General features: G+C 36.0%; 2 protein-coding genes across 2 annotated transcripts; one reads left to right on the forward strand and one right to left on the reverse strand.

Annotated features, from left to right (window-relative positions):
- Positions 1–1622: 1622 nt before the first annotated feature.
- LOC109860152 (RNA-binding protein 14-like) lies at positions 1623–3133 on the reverse strand. The gene is made up of 2 exons (XM_020439049.1): positions 2417–3133; positions 1623–2084 (listed from the first exon to the last, which is right to left on the reverse strand). The coding sequence occupies exons 1-2, from the start codon at positions 2432–2434 to the stop codon at positions 1815–1817; spliced, it is 288 nt and encodes a 95-aa protein (XP_020294638.1). The 5' UTR covers positions 2435–3133; the 3' UTR covers positions 1623–1814.
- Positions 3134–4945: 1812 nt separating this feature from the next.
- Positions 4946–9464, forward strand: LOC109860151 (cuticle protein 38-like). Its single transcript, XM_020439048.1, has 3 exons — positions 4946–5049; positions 5349–5629; positions 9091–9464. Exons 1-3 carry the CDS (start codon positions 5038–5040, stop codon positions 9203–9205), a joined length of 408 nt encoding a protein of 135 aa, XP_020294637.1. The 5' UTR covers positions 4946–5037; the 3' UTR covers positions 9206–9464.
- Positions 9465–14868: the final 5404 nt, after the last annotated feature.

Consider the following 14868-nt stretch of genomic DNA (forward strand, 5'->3'; position numbering starts at 1 on the left):
TGTATTTTGTAAATATTGCGACTCCATGTCTCTGTGCTATTTGGGATGTTAATATTTGTGAGAAAATAATTTAATCAAATAATTTATTCAGATTATCAAAATGCCTAATGAAGTAGTGCTGTAAGTATTTGCATGGTGATAATAGATTATAATGTTTATTTTAAATTCTAGTCATTATATGTATATTGTACATTGTAAACGAAGATACGGCGGTATTAGAGTGAATTATTATATATTTCGGCGATTGTGAATGATTCACTCAAGTAATGTATATTTGCGACGAATGCAAATTCAATGATGACTTTTATCCGAAACCTTTATATTTTCTAGATGACTTAATCTAGTAACGATAAAAAAACAAAAAAAGAAACAAAAAAGTGATATCAGTATAATTCCATTATCGAAGCAAAACACACACACGGCGTTAAAATTTTTATACATGTAATATGTATTGCATTGATTTACATATATATTTATATTTGAAAATATACACCGATATTTGTCGGGGTTTCTTTTTTTTTCATATACATATATCTATATATACATATAATATCTATATATATTGTTTTATATCGACGTACGTTTTATTACAAAACATATATAAATGCATTTACATGAAGCATTCACGTTGATTTTTGCATCGCTTCCAAGTTTTTTAGATTTACGTATAGTAGCCATTTATCCAAACCAAAGATCTAAAACTGTAACTCTTGTGCCAAATCATTAAAGGCGCTCATTGTTTATATACATATGCCACTTTGTGTATGCGCTTACAATTTCTTCAGTCGAATGTCGTGATTAAAGAAGAAATCGTATTACGCGAGACCTTCTGCAACCTTGTATCATAATTACGTTTTCACCTATTATTTAATCAGGCTTCGTTTGCGTAGATACGACATATACAAAGTACGCATACAAATTTTCATTTACAATTATTTTAAAACTCTTGCATAATCCATTACTCTCCGTAAGATTTTTATGACGTTTCCGCTGTATTATGTAAGAAACAAGTTACCATTTTATTCTCGTTTTATAATCGCAATGATATATAAACATAGATTTTACATTGTGCGTAATGTAAGGACGACAAAAGAGAGATGAAAAAAAAAAAAAAACATCTATTAAGATATAAATAAATATATACACGGAGAAAAAGAAAAATTCAAAAGAAATGTTTACGAGTACAAAACACGGCACACACAGAATATATTTGTATCAGGTTTATTAATATTAATATTGTAAGTAATATTAATAGAAATATGACAGTAAGTGAACAAATCGATTTAAATGTATTCTCCCTTGTCTTAAATTATCCTTTTTACAGAGTTTCCTTAAGAAATAAAAAGTTCATTAAGTATAATAATTTCTCGCCTGAATCATTGATTGACGGAAACAATTCCTTGTGCTTTGTTTGTATATCATTTCTTTTGTTTTATATGAATATTGACCAGTATTATATTCAGTTGGGAGAAAAGACTACTTTAGAAGTAGAAAATTTTCCTACAAGAAAATATAATATAATTGCATTACAAAATTTATTATAATAAATATTAAACTTTTATATTTTAAATATAAAATTTGGGTTGCGGAAATAAAAGAAACCATTTTTTTCCAAAATTGTGTGTGCGTTTAACAATGATAGTTTATTAAAATTGATATATTTACAATGTAAGAAAACTCGGCATTACATATCAAAAAATTGACATTTTTTACATCGGCATTTTTTTTCATCAATTGATCTACTTTATAGTAGTATAATTAACAATTTGAGGTCAGGATCGATATCTGGCTTTCAACGAGAGACACGCAATAGCTTATCGTTTTCCGGCAATGATCGGAGCGGAGAATGGTGTCGCCAGAGCGGAATAAGCCAGTGGTGCCGCCGGTGCCGCTGCATAAGCTGCAGGTGCAACTGCGATTGCCGCTGGCGCGGCTGCCACATACGGGGCGGCTATGGCGTGATTGATGGCGTGCGCGTTGTAACTTGTGGCGTAAGTTCCAACTGTCAGAGCCGCAGGCAATGCTGCCGGAATCGCTGGGACCACCCCGGCGGAACAGATGGCCGCGAAGGCGCCGATCAAAACCTTTTGTAACAAGTATTTTACAATTGTTGAACGTGATTTGGTGCACAAATTTTTAAAACAATCTTTAATTATGAAGAAACATTTTGTCTATAGAAATTACTAATTAACAATTAATGCTTAATTATTAATTATTAATTATTATTTTTCTCTCCAGATATAAATATATTTTGTACAAAAAGTGTATTATTAGCAATCAATATTATTATATCAATATATTTATATATTAATTATATCATAGTAAATTAAATATATTACAAATTTCATATAATTTTTCAATAACTGTGTTTGTAAAAATGCGCAGAGATATTAAATGTGTTTTCGGAAGAACTCACCAGGATTTTGGTCATCATTTTGCTTTCGTGGAGTTTAGATGTTACCTACGCGTTGATCTCTCGCTGCGAAATCTCTGCGATGCGTTTTATTTCGAAGTCTTTTATATATATCGCGCCTTCCCTTACAAGTATAGAGACTCTTCCCCACCCATCGTGAACACGACAAGGTGTTGTACAATCGGCGGGAACATATCCGGAATAACTTAACCGGCAATCTTTGTTTGCTCGATTGTGCCGAATTTTTGTCCGCACTCCAGTCTTCGCGCCACCCGGCGCAAAACGCGGCTGGATTAACACCACTTTCTCTCTTTCTTTCAATGTCCCTTTACATCGAAATCGCAAATGAATCGAAATTTTCTCTCGAATTTGGTTGTTAATGTAGTAATTTTAAAAAACAACATCGTAAGATCTTATTTAGAATCGCAATTTATATGAGTCTTGCGATTTTGTTTGGAATTGCGGCATTAATCACTTGATGCAATCGCGTTACCATCATTGCGCTTGTCTTCAGTGTTCAAACCACCTACGTCGTCGTCCTCGTGGCGATTATTTGCGCGAGGTGTCCGTTCGCGAGCACAAATAAAAAAATTACTTGATCCCGGAACTATTCTCCTTTAAATCTCCTCACAAAGAAAAACGCGTCGAAGGTAATGGGCAAGCATATTTTTTTCATATATCTACATTATAATAAATTTACATTATGTTTTTGGAGAGATATGTGTTTGCTCATTACCTTCGGCACGCGTTTCTTTACGTGGAGATATGGAAGGGCCGGTAATATCCACGCTCGGGATCAGTGTTCTAGTCGTGCTTTCGAACAGAAACACTTTATGCAAATAACCGCCACGACAGTGACGACGACGACACGGCAAAAACAAGTCCTGGCGACGACGATCAGAAGCAGGATATATTTTTCAAGGTGTACCTTTCAAGGTTGTAAAATTGCGATATATACAGTGAAACGAGATTTGCGTTTGCCCCACCGCTCGCTAAGGTAATCAAGTTGAAGGCTCCGGGTATACGCACGTATCTTTTTTTTTTAATATTTTTTTTTGTTTTTATCTCAACGGTGTATCTATTGCCGCAAGAAGAAGGAACTCGATCCTGTCATGACGTTCGTGACGTTCGCTTTCATTTTGGTCACTTCAATTGGCCATATAATTCGACGCACTTTCTTAAAGTACGTGATCCACTTGCCGAAGAAGCTACATTGCGCAAAATCGTCATGCAAGAGTACCTACAAGGACACTACGACCCAGAATGTCACGCTAAAATTACGATTAGGACTTGCGACAATGCGATTCTACAATTGCGTGTGTGAATCTTTCGTAAAATATGAAATATTCATAATATCATTTCTCGTAAAATGACGTGCAATACGACCTGTGACCGTACACTTGTTTAATGTATTCTTGCAGAGTTGTTGAACACAAATCACACTTTATTTTAACAAAATGTAACGTTGATCAGACAAACAACAAAGGAACAAATCTAATTTCTCAATATTCGACAGCGACCTTGATTGAACAATTCAAGAAATGGTTCACGAGAAAACAGGGTATCCCACGCGCCGTGCGTTCGAGATAACCGCCCAAATGGAATTATGTAAACGAACTTGATAACCGGGGGTTACGTAATCTCTCTCTCTCTCTGTCTAGAGATACGTAGTTGAATACAATGTATGTTGCGCCACGGGGAAAATGATCACGTGGAACGCGTCTGGCGTCATACGGCCGATGGTTAACAATTAGCGCGCGAGTAACTCTATTCATGCATTAGACCGAATTAGCAATCTTAGCGCATAGTCCTTTCTCCCCTCTCTTCCTATCTATGAATCCTTGGATTCGTGAACATTTCGTTTTGTTTCATCTGTGGATTCGTGAATCTTCAAAGTGGATCGTGTGAATCTTTTTGTTTTAAGATATAACACTGAACACGTAAATTGGCGATTCTCCGGATTGTTTCGCAAAATAACACAAAACATATAGATTGAAAAAAATATATAATATATTATAATAAAAAATATTTAATATATAAAAATATATTAATTATATGAGACTGTAATTATATTTAAAAAAAATATAATATATAATTTTATTAAAATGTAATTATATATATTTTTATATATAAAAATATAGTTATGTGACAGTTTTGTGTTTCCGCATTCGATAAGTTATCAGTTGGAAAATTTCAATCGCAAGGCGGAAGAAATTACGCGAACCTTGAGATGTGACAAAGGTGTAACATTCTTTTTCAAACATCGTTCGGTTGAATATCACAAGCGAAGGTAACACGTCGCGACTAGTTTCAAATCCAGTCACCGAATTGTTGCAAATCGACGACAGCAAAGTTGACTTCGAAAAGAAAGCCACTTAACAATGCTCGTCGTGGCCGCCTCGAGAGAGTCGTGCCAAGAAAGAGAGAAAGAAGCGGCAATTCATGTATCGACACGATGCGGCTCGCGAAACCAGGAGGTTGAAGCATCGACGACGACCTTGATGAAGCGTCCAGTAGGGGGTCGGACAAAGCGGTATAAAAGCTTTTGCTTTTCGGTATGAAGATCAGATTCCTCAAACTCTTCCTTTGCTTCGAGTAGCATTCTCAACGTTAAACTTCGCAACATGTTCAAGCTGGTGAGTGCGTAAGAACGACGTAGAAAATCGTCTTCTACTCTCTTGTAGTAACGCAATAATTTTTATCTTTGTTACAATATTAGAATAAGTATTGCATGTATGCGTACTGCCATTGCGTTATTTCTATCTTAAAAAACATTTTTTCTGATCAATTTAAATATAGACGCGCAAGATTGATTGAAATAAATTCTAATAAACATCACAAAAATAATCTGCATGTGTTCTTCATCAAATCGTCGCGTTGCAAAATCTTTGCTAAATTAATGTTCAAATAATATTCGATTTATTTCTTCTTCTAGTGCATCCTCGCTGTTGTCTTGGGCGCCGTTTGCGCTGCGCCTGCACCCAAGCCGGGAGCCATATTAGCGGCACCCGCCGCAGCGTATGCTGCGGTACCGGCGCCGATCGTAACGGCCAGTAGCAGTCAAGTGATAGCGAGAAATTACAACACGCTCGCTGCGGCTCCGTTGGCGGCTGCTCCTCTCGCTGCGGCTCCGTTCGCAGCAGCCCCCATCGCTTACTCAGCTCCTCTGCTGGGTTACGGCACTCACGCCGTAGCACCTGCCGCATATTCCGCCTATGCCGCACCGATCCTGCTGTGAGTCGTCGGCATTTTTACCCGAACCGGACACCGTATCTAACAACCGTGGAGGGAAGGAATTTCCATAGACAAATTGATGCCGATTTGATAAAATGCGTTTCTTACGATTGAACTCTAGCAATGACATCTTATTGGGAATTGTTAAGTTTGTGCAATATTTAGCTCCAATAAAATTCGACTTTTCTATCTGAATTCTACGTCGCTCTTTCTTTAATACCCTGCCTCCTTCTATAGATTACGATGTATTTGTACGATTATTATTTAAGATTTACATTGTCATATGACAGATAAGTTTTTTTCTCATATACTCGATTAAACACAAGTCTATATAAGAGAATAATAATAATTGATTTAGAATTAATCTCATATAAAATATGCCAAGGAATATATTGCTACATTTTGTTCGCAATATAATAAACAATAATGTTTATGTGTTTTATTACGTTAATTCGTATTTTTCTTTAAACAACCTTTACCGAAGATAATTGAACATATAGTTGCTTACATTATATTTCTCTTGCTTTGAAAAATTAAAGTAAAGAAAAATAAACACATCTGATATAAATTTAATTTGCCGAAGAAATTCGCCTCAGGCATTAACGTCACAGCTAAATCAAGGAACAAAAACGAACGCACAAGGTGAGAGCAAATCTCCTCCATTTGAGATTATCCGACCTTGCGCGGCATCCGCTTGTATAATTTTCCCAATATATATACAGTTGGAAGTCCTTTTCTCTCTCTCTTCTTTGTTTTAGCGCCGCCGATTTTGTCTTACTTTTTCGTTTTGGTCTCTTTCAATCAACCGGATTTCAACCGAAAGAATCTCAAGGTTAAGCCTGTCTCCTATTTTTTTTCAAGATCAAGTTCGTCGGGTTTGTGTCCGTGCGCAGTATATTCTCCTTGACGAGGGCACCACACTCGTCCATTTGAGATCGGTTCGAATCGTTACACCGCGAAGATACTGTTACTCGTGTTGTTGAACACCGAGTCAATAAGCGTGACTAAAGTTTACTGTATCTCAAATAACAAATACCCTAAATACCCATGTTTTTGTTATCTTCTTTCTCTCTTTAATTGAGTCTGTTTATGAATTTTAAGATATAATCGATGATTGTGCGTGTCTCTTGCACACGACATTAATAAGACACGACAGCGTATCGCATCGGTGACGACCGAACGCTGCTCTGTATCGAACATTATAACGTCGCCTTGTCACTTTCATAATATTTTATCTCTCATCTCTCCCCTGTTCGCGTACGCAATGTTGTTACCTGCCTTGCTACCGCACGCGACTTTTTTGCGCATAAACTTGGCCCGAGACAAGATCCTAATGTTACTTTGCGAAGCGCAATTGAGCTTTTTCGTCTCATTTTGGCAATTCGCAAATACATTCTAGTATGTACATATATATAGAAAAAAATTATTTAAATGAATATTGTTTAAAGAAACAAAAGACAGAAACGAAAAAGTTTCTCTCAGGAGTGAAATGTCGATCTTTTCTTTTCATACGACTCGATATTAGTTAAAATATCTTTTAACATCCACCTTTGACTTTTGTCAGTAAATGAAACACGTGAACGAGGGTGGGCACAGTGGTTTGTATGTTATATTGGCTTTTATTTCTGCTTTAGAAAACTCGACGCTCACAAAATTGAATATTTGCCTTTTATATGTTCTTTGCGATACAATTCAAATACTTTTTTTTTAATGAATACTTAAAAATCACGTGAGTACCAGCTTCGTAAAAAAGTAACTTCTTTTATTGCGCCATTCAAAGTTTAAGGGTAAAAGTCGCTTCGAATAGCTCCGATCATCTCGATGCAACTGCGATTCAATAAAATTGAAGTTCACAGGTGAATGAACGTTTTTCTCGGCAAAGAACGACATTCGTTGAAACTTTAGAGTTTTTCAAATGTTTCTTCGTAATAATCGAATCTACGTGCACACATATGCGTAGATATAATAGAGCGTAGATCAAAGTAGTTCATTTATGAACTTTTAATTATGTCACAAAATAACGTCAAAGATGTTCTTTAAGGTGTTCAATGGTCATCTACAAATAATACCATAAATAATCAAGTGTGTGTATAAACTCGATTTTTTACGCGTTTTTGTTTTGCGACACATTATATGTATCAAGAGAGAGAATAACTTATGGTAAAGCTTTTGCTTGCGCATATTTCCGTTGTTGGTACATTCGAAGCAGAAAAGAAGAGTAGTCCGACCACGCCTGGTTACCGCAAGTGACCTTGAGGGATCATCATGGCCTTCTCTATCCCATTTGATGCGCGGTCGACAAACAAAACTGCACCGGTTGGTGGCCGTACGAAGAAGAGGGAGACGGAAAAAAGAAGAAATCATACGAACAGCGTTCGTTTTCCGCGCGAGACAAGGCAACGCCCTCGTTGAAGGTGCGCTAAGAAGGTGCAAAAAGGGAAGCGGAGGGAAGGGGAGAAGAAAATAAGGAGATCCGATATCCGGCAGGAGACCGGGTGGCAGTCTCCTATATAAGACGCGACTACATCGTGTTTTGGTGTATTATCGTACTGACTTCAAGCCAGACAACCACGAGATTCAAGATGTTCAAGCTGGTAAGTTAATTAAGATACTGAAATACAGACGAAGTTATGTCCGTCTTTCTCAGATCAACTGATATTCCGATTTTTTGCATTATTTGCAAAGATATTGCATATTTATGCGCTCGTAAAAGTAAAACGGGCGCACAAATACTTTGAGCTAATCTACTGTTTGTTTTGTCTTTTTATAAAAATTTTTTGTCGTGGGGAATAAATAAAATTTCGAATTGTTTTCGAGTTGTTGAGATTAGAGTTTTTTTTAGAAATAAAAGAACGTATATCGCAAAATGATGTTGTATGCCGTGACAAAGATATAATTTGTATTTTTTTCTAATTGTAAATAGAGTCACAAAAAGAAACATTAATTACAATGCAACTCTGTGGAGATTTAAAAATCTGAAAACTTAAAATGTGTGTGTGTGTGTGTGTGTATGTGTATATTAAAACTTGAAACATACATGATGAAGTAACTTGAATAAAAATAACTCTTCGAAGTGAGATACAAAAAGATTTCATTATCTACTAAATCAAATTAATTATTTATCATCATATTTCATAGTTTATTTCATCTTCTACTAAATAAAATTATTTTCAATTATTTAGTATATTTTATATAATTTATTTATTATATTTTATGTTTTATAAAAACAATTCATATTCACATGTGCATAGTCGTATATAGTACTTAGTGCAAAAAATGTAGACAATATCTGTTATATTAAAGATTAAAATGTGTAACTTTTCGTTGCAGATCTGCCTGTTCGCTGTTCTTGCGTTCGCCGCGGCCGCACCCGCGCCCGAACCGAAACCCGGCGCGATTATCGGCGCCCCCCTTGTCACATCCTACAGCGCGCCACCGATATTTACCGCACCGTTGGCTTATAGCGCGTACAATCTTCCGTCTTACAGCGCGTACTCCGCACCCGCTATCTCCGCTCTACCGTACGCTTACAAGAGCTATGCGACCTATGTGGTTTAAATCGGCGAGAAAAGAAGGACCAGGCCAATCGGGGATCAAGGACTGATTTCTATACGGATAATGTATACTCCTCAAATTGATAAGACAATCGACTGCACGCCCTTAGCGAAATCTCTCCCGACCATCGATCACAGGAAAACATTCCCGTCTCCCACAGTGTGTGTGCTGTTTAATTCTCTTCCAACCCTGTCTTTTCATGTACTCAAACAATCTCATCACATCCATACAACTCGAAATCAATAAAATCGCTTAAAAGCAATCTTTGTGTGTACGTATTTTTTCTTGTCCAATCATACCTTACAATCTACTTACGATTTAGTAAACGAGCTATTTACTTTTTGTGCTCGCTAACATAAATGTTCCGAACATTTATTAAAGAAATAATTATTAGATATGTGAATGGTTATAAACGTAAGAATTCTCAATTTGAGTAGCAATTTTAGACATGTTTTTAAGTATTAGTTTGGTAAATATTCAGAAAAATGGAGCACCTTCGGAGATCAATGATCTTGACATATGTTGTCAAGGACACCTCCCTGAACAATCTGCAACTTTTAGCCGTCGCTTGTTGTTAAAAAATTATAAACAAAGGAAATATCATAAATGAACTCTTATTTTCCGACACTGTGTACGTTTTGTTTGTGTTGTAAGCGTGTAGGCAGGGGAGGCTGCGCCCCCCCGCAGGGGGAGGGGCTTTGCCTCTCCCCTCTGCTCGCTCCTCGAGAAAAAATGAAGAATTCAATCAAGTGTCGCTTTATATCTCATAATTGTTTACTCAATCAATATGCACGGTTACACTCACCATACAGTAAATCACAAAGAAAATTTCGTAGATTCTCATACTAATTGTCACACGCAAAACATCGAAAGAATTTGGCGAGATATGCGAAGTAATAATCCACTTTATGTCAAGTAAACAATTATGATATGAAGCGACACTTGATTGAATTCTTCATTTTTTCGTGAAGGGGGAGCAGGGAGGAGGGGCAAAGCCCCTCTCCCTGCGGGGGCGCAGCCCCCTTTTGCTTACACGCTTACAACACAAACAAAATGTACACGGTTTTGGAATATAACAGTTTATTGACGCAACTTCTTTTGTTTATAATTTTTTAACGAACAACGAGCAACGGCTAAAAGTTGCAGATTGTTGTTCAGGGAGGTGTCCTTGACAACATATGTCAAGGTCATTGACCTCCGAGGGTGCTCCGTTTTTCTGAATATTTATTTATTAGTTTTTAACTATAATACTTAAATTCTAACTTTACGCGTATAAATACCTTGTTATAATTATTTCTTTAATAAATGTTCGAGCACATCAGAACCGGAGTTATTATTTCAAACTCGGTCAGTATCTGTGTTGTACATTTATTTCGAAAAAAACATCTGAATTTATATTTAACCAGTTATGTGTGTTTATATATATCTACTATACTTTAATATAAATTCATATAATCCAGAGTGTGTTGTACGCCTTGACAATGAGTGTTACGCCATACAAGACAGAGACAAGAGGATGTGGTAATTCGCACGCAACCACTCTCTCTCTCTCTCTCTGTTACGTGTTTTTGCGTTTTATATTCGGTGCTTTACTTTCATTTATTGGGACTTGACTTTTGAGTATGTCAACTAAAGTCAGTAGCAGCTCCGTGTGGACAAATGATGAAAAGTACTTATTCAGCGTGAACTCACAGTGGAAAGAGAGTTAGTCGAAAAATCGATTCGAGTAACTGTTACACACGAGCGACGCAAATCTAATAAAAGAAACGGCTTCGCCCCTCCTCTCTGCTCCTTCCTTGGGAAAAAATAGAAAACGACTTCTGATTAAGTGTCGCTACAAATCACGTATATGTTATCATGAAGCGACATTTACTCGAAAGTCGTTTCCTATTTTTCCCACCTGCGGGGGGGCGCAGCCCCCCCCTGCCTACATGTTTACAACACACAAAAAATGTACACGGTGCCGAAAAACGATAGTTTAGTCATCAAACTTTTTTTGTTCATAACTTTTTTATAAACAATGAGCGACGGATAAAAGTTTTAGAAACGAACTCAGGAAGGTTATATTTACAATGTATCAAAACGAGAAGCCGATCGGAGGGGTCTCCTCTATTGTAAACATTTACCTCACAATTTATTAATTACATTACGTGTAATTGTACGTTAATACGTCAAACGCACAAAATCTATATCGAGAATCTAATCATATCAAAGTGATGTAAACATATATCGTTTGTTTCTTTTATTAGATTTGCGTCGCTCGTGTGTAACAGTTACTCGAATCGATTTTTCGACTAACTCTCTTTCCACTGTGAGTTCACGCTGAATAAGTACTTTTCATCATTTGTCCACACGGAGCTGCTACTGACTTTAGTTGACATACTCAAAAGTCAAGTCCCAATAAATGAAAGTAAAGCACCGAATATAAAACGCAAAAACACGTAACAGAGAGAGAGAGAGAGAGTGGTTGCGTGCGAATTACCACATCCTCTTGTCTCTGTCTTGTATGGCGTAACACTCATTGTCAAGGCGTACAACACACTCTGGATTATATGAATTTATATTAAAGTATAGTAGATATATATAAACACACATAACTGGTTAAATATAAATTCAGATGTTTTTTTCGAAATAAATGTACAACACAGATACTGACCGAGTTTGAAATAATAACTCCGGTTCTGATGTGCTCGAACATTTATTAAAGAAATAATTATAACAAGGTATTTATACGCGTAAAGTTAGAATTTAAGTATTATAGTTAAAAACTAATAAATAAATATTCAGAAAAACGGAGCACCCTCGGAGGTCAATGACCTTGACATATGTTGTCAAGAACACCTCCCTGAACAACAATCTGCAACTTTTAGCCGTTGCTCGTTGTTCGTTAAAAAATTATAAACAAAAGAAGTTGCGTCAATAAACTGTTATATTCCAAAACCGTGTACATTTTGTTTGTGTTGTAAGCGTGTAGGCAGGGAAGGCTGCGCGAAGCCCCTTCACCTGCAGGGGGGCGCAGCCCCCCCCTGCCTACACGCTTTACAACGAAGAAATAAAAACAAATCGTATAGCGATTTAACCCATAAATATATTTGTGTAAAATACACATATTTTTACATAAATACATTTCACATTTAATGTAGTAGATACATTGCACTCATTATGTCGAAAAAGACATCAATTCTAGTATCAAAATTACACATTGAGCGAAAAGGCGATTACGAACAAAGAAATCAAAACAAAACAGAAACTTTCGGCGTATGCTACATATACACACATTGTTGGCAACATAAACATTACTCATTTCCTTCTGAAATGTACACGGTGTCGAAAAACGATAGTTTATTGATGAAACTTTTTTTGTTCATAACTTTTTTATAAACAATGAGCGACGGATAAAACTTTTGGAAACGTACTCAGGAAGGTCATATTTACAATGTATCAAAACGAGAAGCCGATCGGAGGGGTCTCCCTTATTGTAAACATTTACCAATTGTGATTCTGACGTCTGAGAAGAATCTGTTCTCTTTTCAAATTTCGTAGATCTTGTCGCGGTCGAATACTGTTAAGCTTTGTGAAGAGACTACAGACGAACCTATTTGCGCATTTAAGTGCATTGTGCAATAACGGCGTTATGTAACCAGCGTTTTTGCCATTGCACTCTGTGTATGTCTCTCTGTTACGCAATACGCTGACAAATAATATTGGGCTTTGTTACGTGAATGCGAGCATCACTTGCGCGAGGTTGCGGGAGAAATGTATATGCGAGAGATGGACACTAACATACGCAATCGGATTACAACGCGCGCGCAATTGTTAATCTCTCTCTCTTTCTCTTTCTCTCTCTCTCTCTCTCTCTCTCTCTCTCTCTCTCTCTCTCTCTGCGTTTATTTCCTGTTTCGCATAATCAAAGAAAATTGAGATTATATAGGTGTGCTGTAATATCCTTTATTTTTTTTTATTTGATCTGTCGAATGATTGATAAATATATTGTTCATACGTTCCAAATTAGGAAGTTATTTTAAGATAATAGACAGAATGCTTGTTTCTTAGTTGCGGAAGTACGTGGTAAAAATATATTTAATCAATGTCTTATATAAATCGATCGTTTTTTTATGAATTCAGTTTTTGCGGCACTTGATCGTTAACAATACTTTGATGCAAAAGATGGAGAGTTTATCTGAAAGAAAAAATTGAAAGAGAAAGAGAAAAAAAGGAAGAGAGAGAGAGAGAGAGAGAGAGAGAGAGAGAGAGAGAGAACAGAGAATTAAAATCTGTAAAGTGCAGTCACGTTGTGTTTGCATGTTTTTTGTATAAATTGCAACTTCCTTGTACAGCTTTTACGTATAGCTTTATAAAGCGTGCGATTTTATTGTATAACAGCAGTAAATTTAAAAATTTATTCCTATAAAGTATCTCAATGACCGGACATTTATTAAGTAAATAAAAGAATTTAGTCTTATTTGCAATACTTCCGTATTTGAGATTAAGGTATGGTTCCCAATAACCGAACAAGTCTTACCGGCCGGACATTTATTAGAGTAGTAATAATTATAACCAAGTATTTATAATATGTAAAGTAAGAAACTCTCTCTCTCTCTCTCTAATATTTAAAAACATATCTTAGAAATATTTAAAACAATATACTTAATATTTACATATTTAATAAATTATTTAGTTACATATCTATATATAGAGAGAGAGAGAGTTTCTTACTTTACATATTATAAATACTTGGTTATAATTATTACTACTCTAATAAATGTCCGGCCGATAAGACTTGTTCGGTTATTGAGAACCATATCTTAATCTCAAATACGGAAGTATTGAAAATAAGACTAAATTCTTTTCTGTTCCTACTTTGTGTTCTTATATTGCACGTGATTTTATCTATAACTTTTTAAAACTTTTATCGCTTATTGTTAACGAAACGAATAGACACCTAACGCGACAGAAATAACCAGGTCATTATTTCATGTTATCGACTGTGTAGTAAATGCGACGGTGTAAGAATAGGAAATATCAGTTTGTAATCGCGTTATGTATGTGCTTATACACACGTTTCTGTCCACGTGAATTACATTTCTTCAGCATCGGAACGTTAATCAATTACCGGCAATTTAGACCTAACGAATTGACGAACATCAGCTATTATTATATTATCCCTCGTGTGTATTACGATTATATAAATTATTGTCCCTTATTCAGGTAACATTAAAATCACTCCGATCGTCCTGATTCTCTCCACGTGTTTAATTATAGATCGAACTATAATTATATACATAATCACAGTTCGATGAAAATAGTAACTTTGTCATTGAGATTTCAGCTAATTAAGCTCACATAACTGTATTCTTGGATATCGATGTATTCTTGCACGGAGAAAACACTATGGATATCACTTCAGGAAATATAGTTGCCCCAACAAAATAGTAATGTTATTTTTCGCCCATGCGTACACTATGGGTGTGTTTAGCCGAAGCTAGCGCTACGTAGCGCTACGTAGCGGCTTCATGTAGCAGTTGCAATTGCTGCGTTACTTCTGCTGGACAGTATTGCTACGCGTAGCGCTTTTTGTAAGCGCAAATATGTTTGTATACAAATCGCCGTTGTATTCTTCGGTTGCTAAACTGTGTTTTTTAATTATTTATAAAAATGGCAAAAAA

Source organism: Pseudomyrmex gracilis, unplaced genomic scaffold (assembly GCF_002006095.1).
Source record: "Pseudomyrmex gracilis isolate BER0280 unplaced genomic scaffold, ASM200609v1 scaffold_337, whole genome shotgun sequence".
NCBI classification, from domain to species: Eukaryota; Metazoa; Arthropoda; class Insecta; order Hymenoptera; family Formicidae; genus Pseudomyrmex; species Pseudomyrmex gracilis.

Excerpts from the sequence above, each read along its gene's own strand:
- LOC109860151 (XM_020439048.1), top strand. Across the intron at positions 5,630-9,090 it reads CCTGCCGCATATTCCGCCTA|TACCGCACCGTTGGCTTATA; the intron begins TGCCGCACCGAT and ends GCCACCGATATT.